General features: G+C 34.9%; 2 protein-coding genes and 1 long non-coding RNA gene across 3 annotated transcripts in view; all 3 read left to right on the plus strand.

Moving 5' to 3' along the window:
• LOC107059912 (uncharacterized) overlaps window positions 1-9,338 on the plus strand; it is a 12,022-nt gene extending 2,684 nt beyond the window's left edge. Inside the window, exons 2-4 of the long non-coding RNA XR_001473019.1 lie at window positions 3,661-3,753; window positions 7,956-8,014; window positions 9,070-9,338. This is a non-coding gene — a long non-coding RNA (uncharacterized lncRNA). The remainder of the gene's footprint in view (window positions 1-3,660; window positions 3,754-7,955; window positions 8,015-9,069) is intronic.
• LOC102604926 (putative D-cysteine desulfhydrase 1, mitochondrial) lies at window positions 1,037-1,728 on the plus strand. The gene is made up of 2 exons (XM_015307008.1): window positions 1,037-1,254; window positions 1,561-1,728. Exons 1-2 carry the CDS (start codon window positions 1,069-1,071, stop codon window positions 1,711-1,713), a joined length of 339 nt encoding a protein of 112 aa, XP_015162494.1. The 5' UTR covers window positions 1,037-1,068; the 3' UTR covers window positions 1,714-1,728.
• Window positions 9,339-9,347: 9 nt separating the features above from the next.
• LOC102598124 (pentatricopeptide repeat-containing protein At1g77405-like) lies at window positions 9,348-14,141 on the plus strand. The gene is made up of 3 exons (XM_006343452.2): window positions 9,348-10,368; window positions 12,537-12,653; window positions 13,739-14,141. The coding sequence occupies exons 1-3, from the start codon at window positions 9,504-9,506 to the stop codon at window positions 13,792-13,794; spliced, it is 1,038 nt and encodes a 345-aa protein (XP_006343514.1). The 5' UTR covers window positions 9,348-9,503; the 3' UTR covers window positions 13,795-14,141.
• Window positions 14,142-14,344: the final 203 nt, after the last annotated feature.

Here is a 14,344-nt window from a genome sequence, read left to right on the forward strand (position 1 = left end):
AAAAAGTCATTAGAAGAAGTTTAAAAAAGGCTGAATGCAGAAACTCTTTTGTGAATAAAATAAAATGCAAGGTTGTGAAAATGCAGCATCTGGGAATTGATCCCTCAACCTCAAAGTGGAAAACTAACACTCAAACCAGTGAGCCATCCAGTTGTTTGTGTTCATGGGTTCATTCAGTTGCTATTTGACATATTTTAAAAATTATACATGTAATACATCGAGTTTTGTCGGATGACCACGGGTTCAAGTGACCCATTTTTTAAGCTTAAATTCGCCCCTGTATGTAGTACATGAGTACCAAGTTTATGTGTTCATATAGATGTATAAAAAGTTGGGTATTGGTACTTTTTGATAAATAAGTTGGATATTGGTATTATGACATATAAATATTTTTCTGAGGATGTACACTGGTAAAAAGATAAATATATTGTGACAACTACTATGAAACTAGGGGGTAAAATGATAATAAATGTATCCTACTATTTTCATGCAAATAATGAAGAGTGGGATAACCTTAATATTTGAAATATCTTCTCGAAGTTATTTGCAGTGGCATTAGAGATGAGTACTTTTTAACATGTGTGTGTGTATGTGTTTTGGGGTAAAAAGAAAAAAACAGAATAAAACGAAAACAAGTTAAAGGACATGATTGAATACACCTCACTGAGAAAATATCAGAATAAATTAAGGACTAGTGGGGTATCTCCATTCTCTCCCCTAGATTTCGTCTCAAACTGATGTCCATCAAGTGCATTTTGCAGCTTGATTATCTGGAAAATTTGCGTTTTGTTGGGTCACTGCAAAGAGGTACACTTGAACGACAATCGTTTATAAGATAGATGGTAAGCCTTCCTCTAGAAAATATACATATTAAAACAAGAAAAGGCTTTCATTGGAAAATACTTCATGGTATATGTAAAGTGCAAGTTCTTGTTTCATAGGGAGCCTGAGGATGAGGATTTCTTTTTGTGCTATTGTTTCTCTTATCTGTTAGGCTGTTTTCATGCCAGTGTCACTATTCCAGACGCTTTATAACACGAACTAACTTTGAATTTGTAGCGTGATGATATGTCAGGAATGCAATTGAGTGGAAACAAGGTCAGAAAGCTGGAGTTCTTGTTGGCAGATGCTGTAGCACAGGGTGCTGACTGCATAGTGACTATAGGTGGCATACAAAGTAATCACTGTCGTGCTACTGCTGTCGCTGCCAAGTACTTAAACCTTGACTGTTATCTCATCTTACGCACTTCAAAGGTATACCATAATTGTTCTCTTGGTATTCTGTTTACTTCAAAGGACTTTCTTCTTTTTGTGTAAAGAGGAGGGTATAGAGGATGCTGAGCAAATTTTAGGTTTTATAAGATCCTTATAGGTTTCTGTGTAGCAAGTTTTTGTCTTATCTTTGAGCCAGCTGTAAATCTCTTTTGATGGTAGCTAGCATCTCCTTAATGCTGAAGAATACAACATTACCTTTATCCCAAAAAATACTGTTTGATTCATACATCTTCTGCAAGTCACATCTTCCCGTTTATGTGAATAACTTCTTTAGTTATGTCACAGTTACTTGTAGATAAAGATCCTGGATTAACAGGGAACCTCCTTGTTGACCGTTTAGTTGGAGCACACATTGATCTTGTTTCAAAAGAAGAATATGCAAAAGTTGGCGGTGAGGTCTGTACTTTATTCCTAACGTTCCTCCTCTTGTTTTTCTAATGCATTAAGTTTTAAGCTCTCTTTCTTTCTTTCCTCTGCTTGCACAAGGAGAACTTTGAGGTAAAGGTAGTTTGATGCTGCAAAGAGACTTTTTGAAGGTGTTTGATTAGATTACAAAGCTGCGCACCCTGTTCTAGTATAATATGTCCAAGCTGCATCAGTTGTTTATGATGTGCTTGTATATCTTACTGGAAATTGTCAAGCGATAAATCACCTATTATTTGGTGGTCCATGTTATTTTCTTTAATTGTCACCTACTGATCCTTAATAATCTTCTGGATAGATACCAGTGTGAAGACAATATTCTATGCATCAGCAATCCCAAGTCATGAAAATTTTAAACTGACAAAATCAAGAACTTAATGCAAACTCCATCCTTTTCTCCTTTTGGAGTTGATGACCTTTATATTACAGCGTTACACATGAAAGTGACTCTACTATAAAGGTTAAAATACATTGGAATTATTTCCCTAAGCCAGTATGTTGTTTAAGTTACAAATAATTTCTTTCACTTCTCTCGTTGGGTACTTGGGTTGATAAGTATGAAATGTTGAATTAGACTCAAGGGAATGATGCAGAATGAAAGTGGCTGAAGTTGTTAAGTTAGCACTTTAATCCCTGAAGTAGTAGTATTATATTTTGTTTAATTGCACTTTAGTCATCTTTGTATGAGCTGGCATAGCTCTGTCAGAAGCAGTAGTAGGTGAGGACACTGTTGCAAGCATACTCTATGAATCAGCTAGGGTTGTGGTCCTATATATATTGTACTGATGAAAATGAAATGGGATTATCTTGTTTTGCCATATATCTCTTAGTTGTAAGTTAGCTTAGCAACTAGTTGTCTTCCTCATTTTCTATTCCCTGAATTTCCCCTTTTTCTACTGTTCCATTGATTATTGTTCATCAATATTACTGTTCCATTGAATCTGCATTATTTTTCATGGCTGTTTTTTCATGGCTGTTTGATTCATTTACTGAAAATTCCTAGTGTAAATTGAGCATATCAAGTGCTTATAATCCATGGAAAAATCTGGTGAACATTTTACTAGCACATCTGGTTTACTTCTTAGCACATTCATGTCTTGTTTGTAGTTTCATAAGTGGAGTTTGAGAAGGTAGATAGACTATTTTCGGTAGACTCTAGGCTTCAAAAAAAATTCAAAGCAGATGACATTCAAGGTGAAATACCTATGCTACTTGATGTTGTTGTAAGGGTAACAAACAATGATAACTAACAGGGACTAAGGCTACAGATGTAAAATTACTACCCTTAACAGTGGCAGAGAAGTGATGCAATTTTTGATGATTTGTTTGGTTGCAAAACAGTTTATGTAGCTCTAGTGCTTAACGAGGGTTGGGACCATTTGTCTAGCTCCAAGATTTCTTCTTTCACTAGTGCTTAAGGACCCTTTTGATCATTTTCTCTCACTATAACATAGGAACTTTTTCCCTCCTCTTATTATAAACAACAAGAACAAAGCAAAGTAATTTTTTTAGTTTAAGTCGTGACCAAAGGCGAATTCATCGGAGAGTGAGCTGGTGAGTTAGAATCATCCAATTGTCGAAACGACTAGCCCGCTTCCACTCTAGACTTAGCTAACCTATATCCCAACAACTTTTGGCCCTCCATATCTGAGCATCCACACTTCACACAATACACAAAGTTATAACAACTTTCAATAAAGTACTTCTTATCTCAATTGGCCCTCCATATATAACTAAATTTGAATTCGTACCGAAAGCCTTTAATCTTCTCTTAGCTCTTTTTTTTTTCTCGAGAAAAAAAATCAAATTGAACTATGGCATTTTGTGATATATAAGAGTATAACTTTTTATGTGTTCTCTAAGCCGTTTGTGCTATCAACTTGTTGTTAAAGTAGTTTTTTAAAGAAAAAATTCAACAACTATAGAATGTACCAAATTTGGTGTACAAAATTTTAAGTGCAGGGGTACAATTTAATTGAAGGTTCCAATCTTTGACGCCGTCGAGCAAACTACTGCCAACCCTTCCATCTCCATCCCTAATTAAAAAAAGTTGAGGTATTTTTTCCTCCAAAAGTTTAATTATTGTATATATTAGATTTCTTTTATTCAATGTACAACACTGCATTTTGTTTAGGGTTTGTTTGAGTTTTTATAGTGTTCTTTAGTGATAATGTGTTTGTTTAGCATAAGTGACAACACTAGTTGATTCTATAGATGACAAATTTGATTTTGTTGTAAGATCGATTAGTGTCCATCTAGTGTTGACACTTAACTTTAATTTGATGATAATGTGTTTGTTAAAGCATAAGTATCAACACTAGTTGATCCTAGTGATGACAAAATTGATTTTCTTGTAAGATCGACTTGTGTCCATCTAGTGTTGACACTTAACTTTAATTTGATGATAATGTGTTTGTTAAAGCATAAGTATCAACACTAGTTGATCCTAGTGATGACAAAATTGATTTTCTTGCAAGATCGATTTGTCTCCATCAAGTGTTGATACTTAGCTTTAAATTTAGGGATAATCTGTTTGTTAAGCATAAGTACCAACACTAGTTGATCCTATTGATGACAAAATTGACTTTTTTGCAAGATCAATTTGTGGTCATCTAGTATTGACACTTAGCTTTAAATTTGGGGATAAGATGTTTGTTAAGCATAAGTACCAACACTAGTTGATCATATTGATGACAAAATAGATTTTCTTGCAAAATCGATTTTTGTCCATCTAGTTTTGACACTTAGCTTTAAATTTAGGGATAATGTGTTTGTAAAGCATAGATACCAACACTAGTTGATCCTATTGATGATAAAATTGATTTTCTTGCAAGATCGATTTGTGTCCATCTAGTGTTGACACTTGGCTTTAAATTTAGGGATAATGCGTTTGTTAAGCATAAGTACCAAGGCCTAGCTCAAGTGGCAAAAGGTGGAGGATTTGTGGCCTAGGTCGCAGGTTCAAGCCCCACACCATGCAAAGTGAAGCCCGGTATTTAAGTGGAGAAGGGTAGAGGGGCGGGCCCATTATCCACCGAGTTTAGAAGGCTGTGATTGGTCCAAAAAGGCGGGTCACAGACGGATTTTCTCGGTCATCAAAAAAAAAAAAGCATAAGTACCAACATTAGTTGATCCTATACATGACAAAATTATTTTTCTTGCAAGATCAATTTGTGTCCATCTAGTGTTGACACTTAACTTTAATTTGATTTAGTTGTTGGAATTAGTTTGTAACAAAGTATAGTTGTTTGTCTTGTCCTAGACTTTGATTTAGATGTTTGAATTAATTTAAAAATTAGTTAGAGTTAATGTACTTTAGTTGTTCAAATAAGTTCAAATAAAGTTTAATTAACCCCTAGTTTGATTAGTTATTTGAGATAATGTGGTTTAGTTGGTGGATTTAGTTGTTGGAATTAGTTTAGAATTAGTTTAGCATTAAGGTGGTTTAGCTGTTTAAATAAGTTCAAATAAAGTTTAAAGTTTAATTAACCCCTAGTTTAATTTACTATTTGAAATAATGTGGTTTAGTTGGTGAATTTAGTTGTTGGAATTAGTTTAAAACTAGTTTAGCATTAAGGTGGTTTAGTTGTTCAAATAAAGTTTAATTCACCCCTAGTTTGATTAGTTATTTGAAATAATGTGGTTTAGTTGGTGGACTTAGTTGTTGAAATATGTTTAAGTAAAGTTTAATTAACCCCTAGTTTAATTTATTATTTGAAATAATGTGGTTTAGTTGTTGGAATTAGTTTAAAACTAGTTTAGCATTAAGGTGGTTTAGTTGTTGAAATAAGTTCAAATAAAGTTTGATTAGTTATTTAAAATAATGTGGTTTAGTTGTTGGAATTAGTTTAAAACTAGTTTAGTAGTAAGGTTGTTTAGTTGTTGAAATAAATTCAAATAAAGTGTAATTTACCCCTAATTTGATCAGTTATTTGAAATACTGTGGTTTAGTTGTTGGAATTAATTCAAAATTAGTTAGAGCTAATAATGTAGTTTAGTTATTGAAATTAGTTCAAATAAAATTTCATTAACCCCTACTTTAATTTATTATTTGAAATAATGTGGTTTAGTTGGTGGATTTAGTTGTTGGAATTAATTCAAAACTAGTTAGTAGCTAATAATTTAGTTTAGTTGTTGAAATTAGTTCAAATAAAATTTCATTTACCCTTACTTAAATTTATTATTTGAAATAATGTGGTTTAATTGGTGAATTTAGTTGTTGGAGTTATAGCTTAAAGCTAGTTGGAGTCTTAGTTGCATGGACTCTTCACTTTTGATGCCGCACCCGTATCGGACTCTCCAAAAATGCACTACTTTTGGCGCATCCGACACACACCCGTTGAAATTTTTGAAGAGTCCGAGCAACATAGGTTAGAGTTAATGTAGTTTAGTTGTTGTAATAAGTTCAAATAAAATTTAACGAACCCCTAGTTTGATTTATTATTTAAAATAATGTGGTTTAGTTGGTGGATTTAGTTATTTGTATTAGTTTAAAACTAGTTAGAGTTAATGTAGTTTAGTTGTTGAAATAAGTTCGAATAAAATTTAATGAACCCCTAGTTTGATTTATCATTTAAAATAATGTGGTTTAGTTGGCGGATTTAGTTGTTTGAATTAGTTTAAAACCAGTTAGAGTTAATGTAGTTTAGTTGTTGAAATAAGTTCAAATAAAATTGAATTAATTCCTAGTTTAATTTATTATTTTAAATAATGTAATATAGTTGTTGAAATTAGTTTAAAACTAGTTTTTTTCTTGAAAGGTAATGTTGTATTCCTCAGCATTAAGGATATGCTGGAGACCTTCAAAAGGGAACAAAACAAATAAAAAAAGAGAGAAAGGGAGAAACTACTTACAGAGAGCCTAACAGATCTACAAGCTCTAATTCCTCTATGTTTGTTTGTTTACACCAAAAAAAATAAAGATACAATACAATTCCACTTAACTCTATGAATGGAATTGGACTTATCTTCAAAACGTCTGCTATTTCTCTCTCTCCACATAGTCCACCAAATGCAATGTGGAATGATTTTCCACCATCTCTTCTGGCTCTTGCTTCCACCTCTTCTAATCCAGCAGCTGAGTAGATCTGCAGTGTGCTTAGGCATGGTCCATGTTGTGTTTGTAAGAGTAAGAAATAAAACTAGTTAGAGTTAATGTATCTTTTTCTCCAAAGATTCTCAAGAATTTAGAGCGCCTATGGTATGTAAGACTATCATAGTGAGTGAACGAGTTTTTTCTCACTCCCTACATCTAAATTTTAGTTAGCAAGGTTCAATTAAGGTTTCAATCCCAAGGTTTACTACATTCGAAAGTTTTACTTACTCTCTTATCATGAATTCTTGATTTTTGTTGTGGCTATTTTAGTATATTTTTTTTTTGATGACAAGGGAAATCCGCAGCTGCTAGCTACCCTTTGAGTGCGCACAGGGTAAAACCCCACTCCTATGCAATTTTAGTATATCAATTATTGGATGATTCTTAATCAGTGATCGTGCTTATTTCATCCCATGAACCCTATTTAATTATGAATTCTATGAAAGCCTTGATATATCAATTATTATGTATTATCTTCATGAAAAAAACAAGGCTAGTTTAAGGAAAGATAATCAATTTTAGAGAAAGGATTCTCAGTTAGTCTTTAAAGTAAATTTAGTGTTTTGATAAAAGAATATGCAGAACATCAAGTCAAGACAATATTTTCAGCTCTTCCCCTAGGTGGGACCCTCAGCTTTTTCCTAAAATGGAACTATATTTGCATGTTTTGAGAGTAGTATTGAACACCGAGTTGGGTACGAGTTAGATAATCCAAACTCCATGACTTTGCAGTCACCGTAGGATAGGATTGTGCCGTTGATTCGGGCGACTCCTCATAAAGCCCCTGGTAAGGGCATAGTTATTGGATCCATTAGTTCATCTCGTCCTTTTTCATGACAAAGTATTAAATGGCTCTGGCAATGTGGGCAAGACTTGGTATCATCACGAGGCTCATAGTGATGGTTGTCGGTTAGAGAAACTCCCCAAGAAAAGTAAAGTATTCTATTTTAGCATTTGATATCATTCCATATGACTTTGTAAAGTTCTATTGATTTCAATACACTTGCATGCTTTACTTTACAGTTATATATTTTATAGTTCTTCTCTGAGTTACTCTTTCAGTTAAGTATATTCCGTCTAACAAGTGTTTCATTCAGCTATTTTATATATTGTACATTATATGTACTGACGCCATTCGGCACTGGATCTTTTAATGATGTAGATACATGTATTCAGGATCGACAGTAGACGCTTCGTTGAGATCCTCTCCATCAGCTTTTGGTGAGACATCCTTACTTTCGGAGGACTCCAATTTATTATGTCATTTAGTTTTAGTAGAACATTCTAGTTCATTATTCAAGTAGTCTTGGGTCTTGTTTTTTTTTTTTTTTTGATAACCGAGAAATCCGTCTGTGACCCGCCCTTTGGACCAATCACAGCCTTCTAAACTCGGTGGATAATGGGCCTGCCCCTCTACCCTTCTCCACTTAAATACCGGGCTTCGCTTTGCATGGTGTGGGGCTTGAACCTGCGACCTAAGCCACAAATCCTCCACCTTTTGCCACTTGAGCTAGGCCTTGGGGGCTAGTCTTAGGTCTTGTTCCGCACCTACCTTAGTTCAGTAGAGGCTTTATAGACATGTTAGTGAGTCAGTTAAGTCTTTGATCATCAGATGTTTTAAATATTATTATTATGATTCATATTTACATTTCAAACTTTTCATAAAGTATTTTTAGATGTTTTGAATGCTTATCTCTTTTGAAGCTTATATGTAAGTGTTTAATCTTCCGCTCAGTAGTAAGTCAGATCAAAGATTCGCTAGGGACCAGTAAAGGTTCTAGGTATCGATCACGCCTAGCGTATGGCTTGAGCGTGACAAACTTAGTATTTGAGTACCGAGTTCAAGTGTTCTAGGATGTGCACGCCTCATCTATAATAGGGAGACTACAAGACATTAGGTACCCTTCTTTCATATTCTAGTTCATGCGATAAAGTTTAACTCTATGAAGTTTCTTCTAACTCGTATGTTCACATATTTTAGATCATGCCTCCAAAGTATACCACCAGTGGAATGCTGCAAGTACTGACCTATCAAATTAAGAAAATATTTTAACAAGATTTTATGAGTTCTTTTGAGATATATATTAACTCAATTCTTAATGATCTGAAATGGATTGAACTAATCAATTAGCGATTTTTGACTCACTAAACTTAAATAGATTGGATGGATTGAGCTTATTTGGCACCCCTAATTTCATTTCATTTAGTGTTGATGGCGATCATGATGGCTTTGGTTGATTATATAATATGAAAGTTTGAATATTTTTCCTTTGCAGAATCGTGTTGTCATCAAGATCACTTTCTTCTCCTTTCATCCAAAACCTCGTTATGGATCAAGTTATGGCTGCTATTATCAGAAATCGGTCATTTGAGGCTTCAATTCTCCAACCCATTTGGACTGTAGAAACAGTTTCTCAAGTCTTAAGATCAATCCCCAGATTCCTCTTCCAATCCCCAAGATCCATTGGCCGACAAAATGGGTTTCGCCACCGTACCCCATTAAAGCAGAGAAACCTAAAACAAGAGTTCCATAACGCTCGGAAGGGAGAAACAAGAGTTCCATAACGCTCAGAAGGGAGTACTCATTCTTGGCCCAGCTGCTCATAGAGATCCTCAAAAGGTACAATTAGGATTAGAGAAAGCATTGGAATTTTTCCATTGGGTTGAGACCCGCTGTGGGTTTACTCACAATGAGCTCACTTGCAGAGAAATGTCTCTTGTTCTTGCCAAAGGGTCTTGTAATTCGAAGCTTCTTTGGGAATTTCTCAAAAGAATGTCGAGAAGAGGGCTTTTGACGACACCAACTGTTACGTGTTTGATAAAATGCCTAGGAGAAGAAGGGTTGGTAAATGAAGCATTGACTACTTTCTACAGAATGAAGCAATTTCACTGTAAGCCTGATGTTTATGCTTACAACACACTCATATTTGCTCTTTGTAGAGTTGGGAATTTCAAAAAAGCCAAGTTCTTGATGGAGCAAATGGAGTTGCCTGGTTTTAGGTGTCCACCTGATGTCTTTACTTACACAATATTGATTAGCTCTTATTGTAGATATGGTATGGAAACTGGCTGTAGAAAAGCTATTAGACGGAGAATGTGGGAGGCGAATCACTTGTTTCGCATCATGCTATTCAAAGGATTTGTTCCTGATGTAGTAACTTATAATAGTTTGATCAATGGATGCTGCAAAACTAATAGGATAGAGAGAGCATTGGAGTTGTTGGATGATATGGTGAAAAGAGGGGTTGTGCCTAATCGAATTACGTATAATTCTTTCATTAGGTATTATAGTGTTACAAATGAGATTGATAAGGCTATTGAAATGCTGAGAAGAATGCAAGGAATGAATCATGGAGTAGTACTACCATGTAACAGTTCGTATACACCGATAATTCATGCTATGTGTGAAACTGGTAGGGTGGTGGAGGCAAGAGATCTTCTTGTCGAATTGGCTGAACAAGGTTCGATTCCAAGAGAATATACTTATAAACTAGTTCGTGATGCTTTAGAATCTTCTGGGAAGATTGATTTGCTTGATGAACAATTGTGTACAAGATTAGAAGATGGTATTAAAGGTAGGATTAGACAAGTGATGAAAGTAAAACCTTTGTTGCAGCATCAAAGTGTTTCATAACATTGAATTTTATACTTTTTATCTATGTTGCTCAGACTCTTCGAAAATGTTGATGGATGCGTGTCGGATTCTCCAAAAGTAGTGTATTTTTGGAGAACCTGACACGGATGCAATATTGAAAGTGAAGAGTTCGCACAACTTAGCTTTTTATGGATTTTGATCTTATAAAAGCACAAGGGATTTAACTTATATACTGTAATTCTCTATATATAGAAGCGGCTTGGAAGCAGCTGGCCGTTGTCCTGCCAGCTTGCTGTCCAAGGGCTTTTTGGTCATTCCAGGTATTAGGGTAGTACGTGTTAGGTACTGCTGCTACACGTGTAAAGAAAGTCTGCGGTTTCAACTTCTTCTATCTAATTGTTCTCTGCTTCTGCCATATCTTTATCACCGCCTTCGTTTCTTTCTTCGATTTGAGCTTCTTTGTTATCTCAGGTGAGCTTTGAATTCATTGTCAGTGTTTTGTACTAATTTAATGATGTTATTGTGATGAAGCTTGTAGAAATTAGGCTTTAAGATATACAGTATGTCTGCGGATAAAAAATCGATGGTACCAACTTTTTCTTAAATTGCTGTGTTATTTTTTAATTATTTATCTTTTTCCTCATAATGTGGTGCATGTATGCAAGATGTTTTTTTTCCTTCTCTGTTGCTGTTGATTTGAAGGGGGGCCTTAAATCACGGGTAAAGAGTTATATCCCTATGTGACCTATAATTCATGGGTTCGAGCACTAAAATTAGTCATTGCTTACATTATGATATATATTAGTATTAGTCATAGTACTTACAATTAAGATATATATTAGTCATGAGTTTGAGTAGTAAAATTTGTCATAGCTTACATTAGGATGACCTATAAATTTGTCATGCTTACATTAGGATGACCGGTAAGTCATTGGTTAGAGCACTAAATTAGTCATAGCTTACATTAAGATGACCTATAAATCATCGGTTTGAGCAGTAAAATTAGTCATAGCTTACGTTAGAATGGCCTATAACTCATGGGTTCGAGCAGTAAAATTAGTCATATTTTACATTAGGATAGGCTACCTACATCGTCCAAAGGTGGAGCTAGAATTTAGAGTCTTTTTGAAAAAGAAAACGACATTACTCAACAAAGAGAGCTTTTAAAATAAAGACCAGGAGGCATGATTTACATACATTATTATCACATGATAAAAAAAGTGATGTTTTTATCACACCAACGAGGAAAAAAACTTCAATCAGTAACTAAGTCTAACGCGTGTTAAATTCTTAAGTCAGCTGCGTCATCTGTCTCTGAACATGGTTGTCGCTTCGTTATGTATGCAATTGTGTGTTTTGGCTTTGGTTTTACCTCCGTTTCGTCTTCAGATTGATCGAGGTTTTCATCTTCAGCTGATTCTTTAATTTCTTGCCATTGTTTCCTTCAATCCCTTAGACAAATTAGGTTTTATGACAAAGCTTGCAGTTGTTACTGCCATGGTGCCTGCCATGGTGCTTACAAATTATGGAAATTAGGTCTTAGGAGCTAATCGTTTTTCAAATCTTTGTTTGTTGTGTGAATTCTTTGTGCTGCAAAATCTTTTCTAATTTGCCTTTAACTCGATCTCTTTGAGCTGCAAAATCTTTTCTCATTTGCCTTTAACTCGATCGTGTTGGAGTTGGACAACTTTTTCTCCTCCGAGTTTGCTCCTTTTTGCAAGAGCTTTAATTTATTGTGAGACTTCCCTATGTTATTTCTACGCAATTACTGAAGCAACTATGAGACCTTGACAGAACATAGGAGCTGCAATTTTTGTATACATTATGCTAACTGATGTGTTCAGTAATAGTTTAGCAACTTCATCGGTTGTTCATTCATGTGGTATATATTATTGGTTTAAAGGATGCTCAATCTCCTCATTTCCTGTTGTCTTTGTTTTGGTTTTCCAACTTCGTTATCATTGTACGAGATGTCATCAGATAAAAAAATGATGGCACCAACTTATTCCTCCCAAAAAAGAAAGCATCATTTGTCAGCAGAAAGAGCTTCTAAAATTAAGCTCAGAAGACATGATCTGTATGTACAGTTGTCAATTGACAAAAAAAAAATGTTTTTATCGCGGTGACGAGTGAAAAATGTTGATTCAGCAAGCTGCTGTCTCTTGGTTGAGTGCACGAAAGAAGCATCATGTTTTGGAGTGGGTGTTGATTTACCTAGACAACAAGCTCTAGCGATAAGAGAATCATCTTCCGCTGCCAAAAAAGGTCAGATCCCAAAAATACAATATACTATTTAGAATGTATGTTGTTTATGATTTTACTTGTATATGCATTGTTAATGTTAAGTAAGATTTCTGCCCCACAGTAGCTGATACATCTTTCAATTATTTATTTAGTAGCCTTTATATACCTTTACTTTAGGATGGTTGATGATTGATTTCTTTATATAATTGAAATTTACAGGCGTTAAGTTAGGTATCACTGCAGCCCTTTAATTTTGACATTTGTATAAGATGGTTTAGGTTTGGTTGTTCAGATAAACTTGAACATTCTGTTATTGCCTATTTACTTGCAGGAAAATGACAACATCCAGTTGATTTGAATTTGAACAAAGTCTCACGTAAACTTCATATGGGACACTGAAAAATTCCCCATAAAGAGTAATGGAGATGTGCAGAGGTGTATTCCTTGCACTTTCATCGATCTTTGTTGGGATTTCTCTTTTCTTTCTCTGCTGCTTCATCTTCCTCCCATTCTCTCTGTGCTTGACCTGCTTCTTCCACTTTGTTCACTTATTTCAGGTAATATCTCCTTCAGATTTCTTGTGATTTGCCCTCAATCTATAATTTCCTCTGGCTAGCCTTTCTGCTTTCCTGCTTGTGTTGAATTCTGGTCATTTATAAGCTATTGTTGCTACTTCGGATGCAAATTAATTGGTGTAGCTTCCATAGTTTTCTCCTGTTCTCCTACCTTCTTATTTAATAATAGAATTAACATGGATTATGATTGACTCGCTATTGATCTCTCTGTATATGATACGTACTAATGCCTTTCTAAATTCTCTAAGAACATGAAATTGGAATGTTCTTCACCAATAAGGATTAATAACACCCCCAATCAGGTCACAGTTAATCTTCTCATGTCTCTTTGATCTGATTCAAACAAATTCTCCAAGCTAGAAAGATGCACATTACTGCTTATTCTTTTCCTTGTCATACTGCCAGCCTTCTTTTCAAATTCATTGGGGTCAACTATATGAATCCTTAATAGCTATTGTGTTCTATTCAAGCCTGTCTTGGTTGAATGTCTGTTCAGAGAGTATATCTGATTGTGTGCTTCTTATGAACCAGATAAATCGCATCTCACATTGTTGGGTATCCCTGTATGGGCCCAAAGAAAAAGCTGAAATTTGCTCTCGAGTTTTTCTGGGATGGAAAGAGCAGTGCTGAGGATTCAGTCATCCACCTGAAAACACCTGTCTGAATGCTGGCATTAAGTACATCCCAGCAACACATTCTCTCGACACAACCGCAATGCTTGGTGCCATCCCATAATCAGGCGGCTCTCAGCTTTATAAAGATTTTGACTGTTGGTTTGTGTGAACATAAAGCTGCACTTGCATCGTTCCTCCTTTCTTCCGTCTGTCATTAAATGACGTGTGCAAGTAATGTAAAGAATAAGAGAAATATGACTAAACTTATACAATTGTGCTTTTGACTATAATTTCTGCTCGGCAAAAAAGCTTGAATATGATTGGTCCAAAGGGAGGGTCACAGATGGATTTCTCGGTTATCAAAAAAAAAAAAAAAAACTTGAATATGAATCTGATTTTTTTCTGCTGGTGGTACAATTAAGCTCAATACTTCCAAACGTTTACCTCAGTTGGAGTCAATTATAACAATACACATTGTAATACATCTTGTGTCTTCAAAATTTCACACCCCTATTTACTGTCA

This window comes from Solanum tuberosum, unplaced genomic scaffold (assembly GCF_000226075.1).
Source record: "Solanum tuberosum cultivar DM 1-3 516 R44 unplaced genomic scaffold, SolTub_3.0 scf00045, whole genome shotgun sequence".
Lineage (NCBI taxonomy): Eukaryota > Viridiplantae > Streptophyta > Magnoliopsida > Solanales > Solanaceae > Solanum > Solanum tuberosum.

Excerpts from the sequence above, each read along its gene's own strand:
- LOC102604926 (XM_015307008.1), top strand. The coding sequence starts at position 1,069 with ATGTCAGGAATGCAATTGAGTGGAAACAAGGTCAGAAAGCTGGAGTTC. Across the intron at positions 1,255-1,560 it reads TCATCTTACGCACTTCAAAG|TTACTTGTAGATAAAGATCC; the intron begins GTATACCATAAT and ends GTTATGTCACAG.
- LOC102598124 (XM_006343452.2), top strand. The coding sequence starts at position 9,504 with ATGTCTCTTGTTCTTGCCAAAGGGTCTTGTAATTCGAAGCTTCTTTGG. Across the intron at positions 10,369-12,536 it reads ATTAGAAGATGGTATTAAAG|CAAGCTGCTGTCTCTTGGTT; the intron begins GTAGGATTAGAC and ends ATGTTGATTCAG. Across the intron at positions 12,654-13,738 it reads ATCTTCCGCTGCCAAAAAAG|ATAAATCGCATCTCACATTG; the intron begins GTCAGATCCCAA and ends CTTATGAACCAG.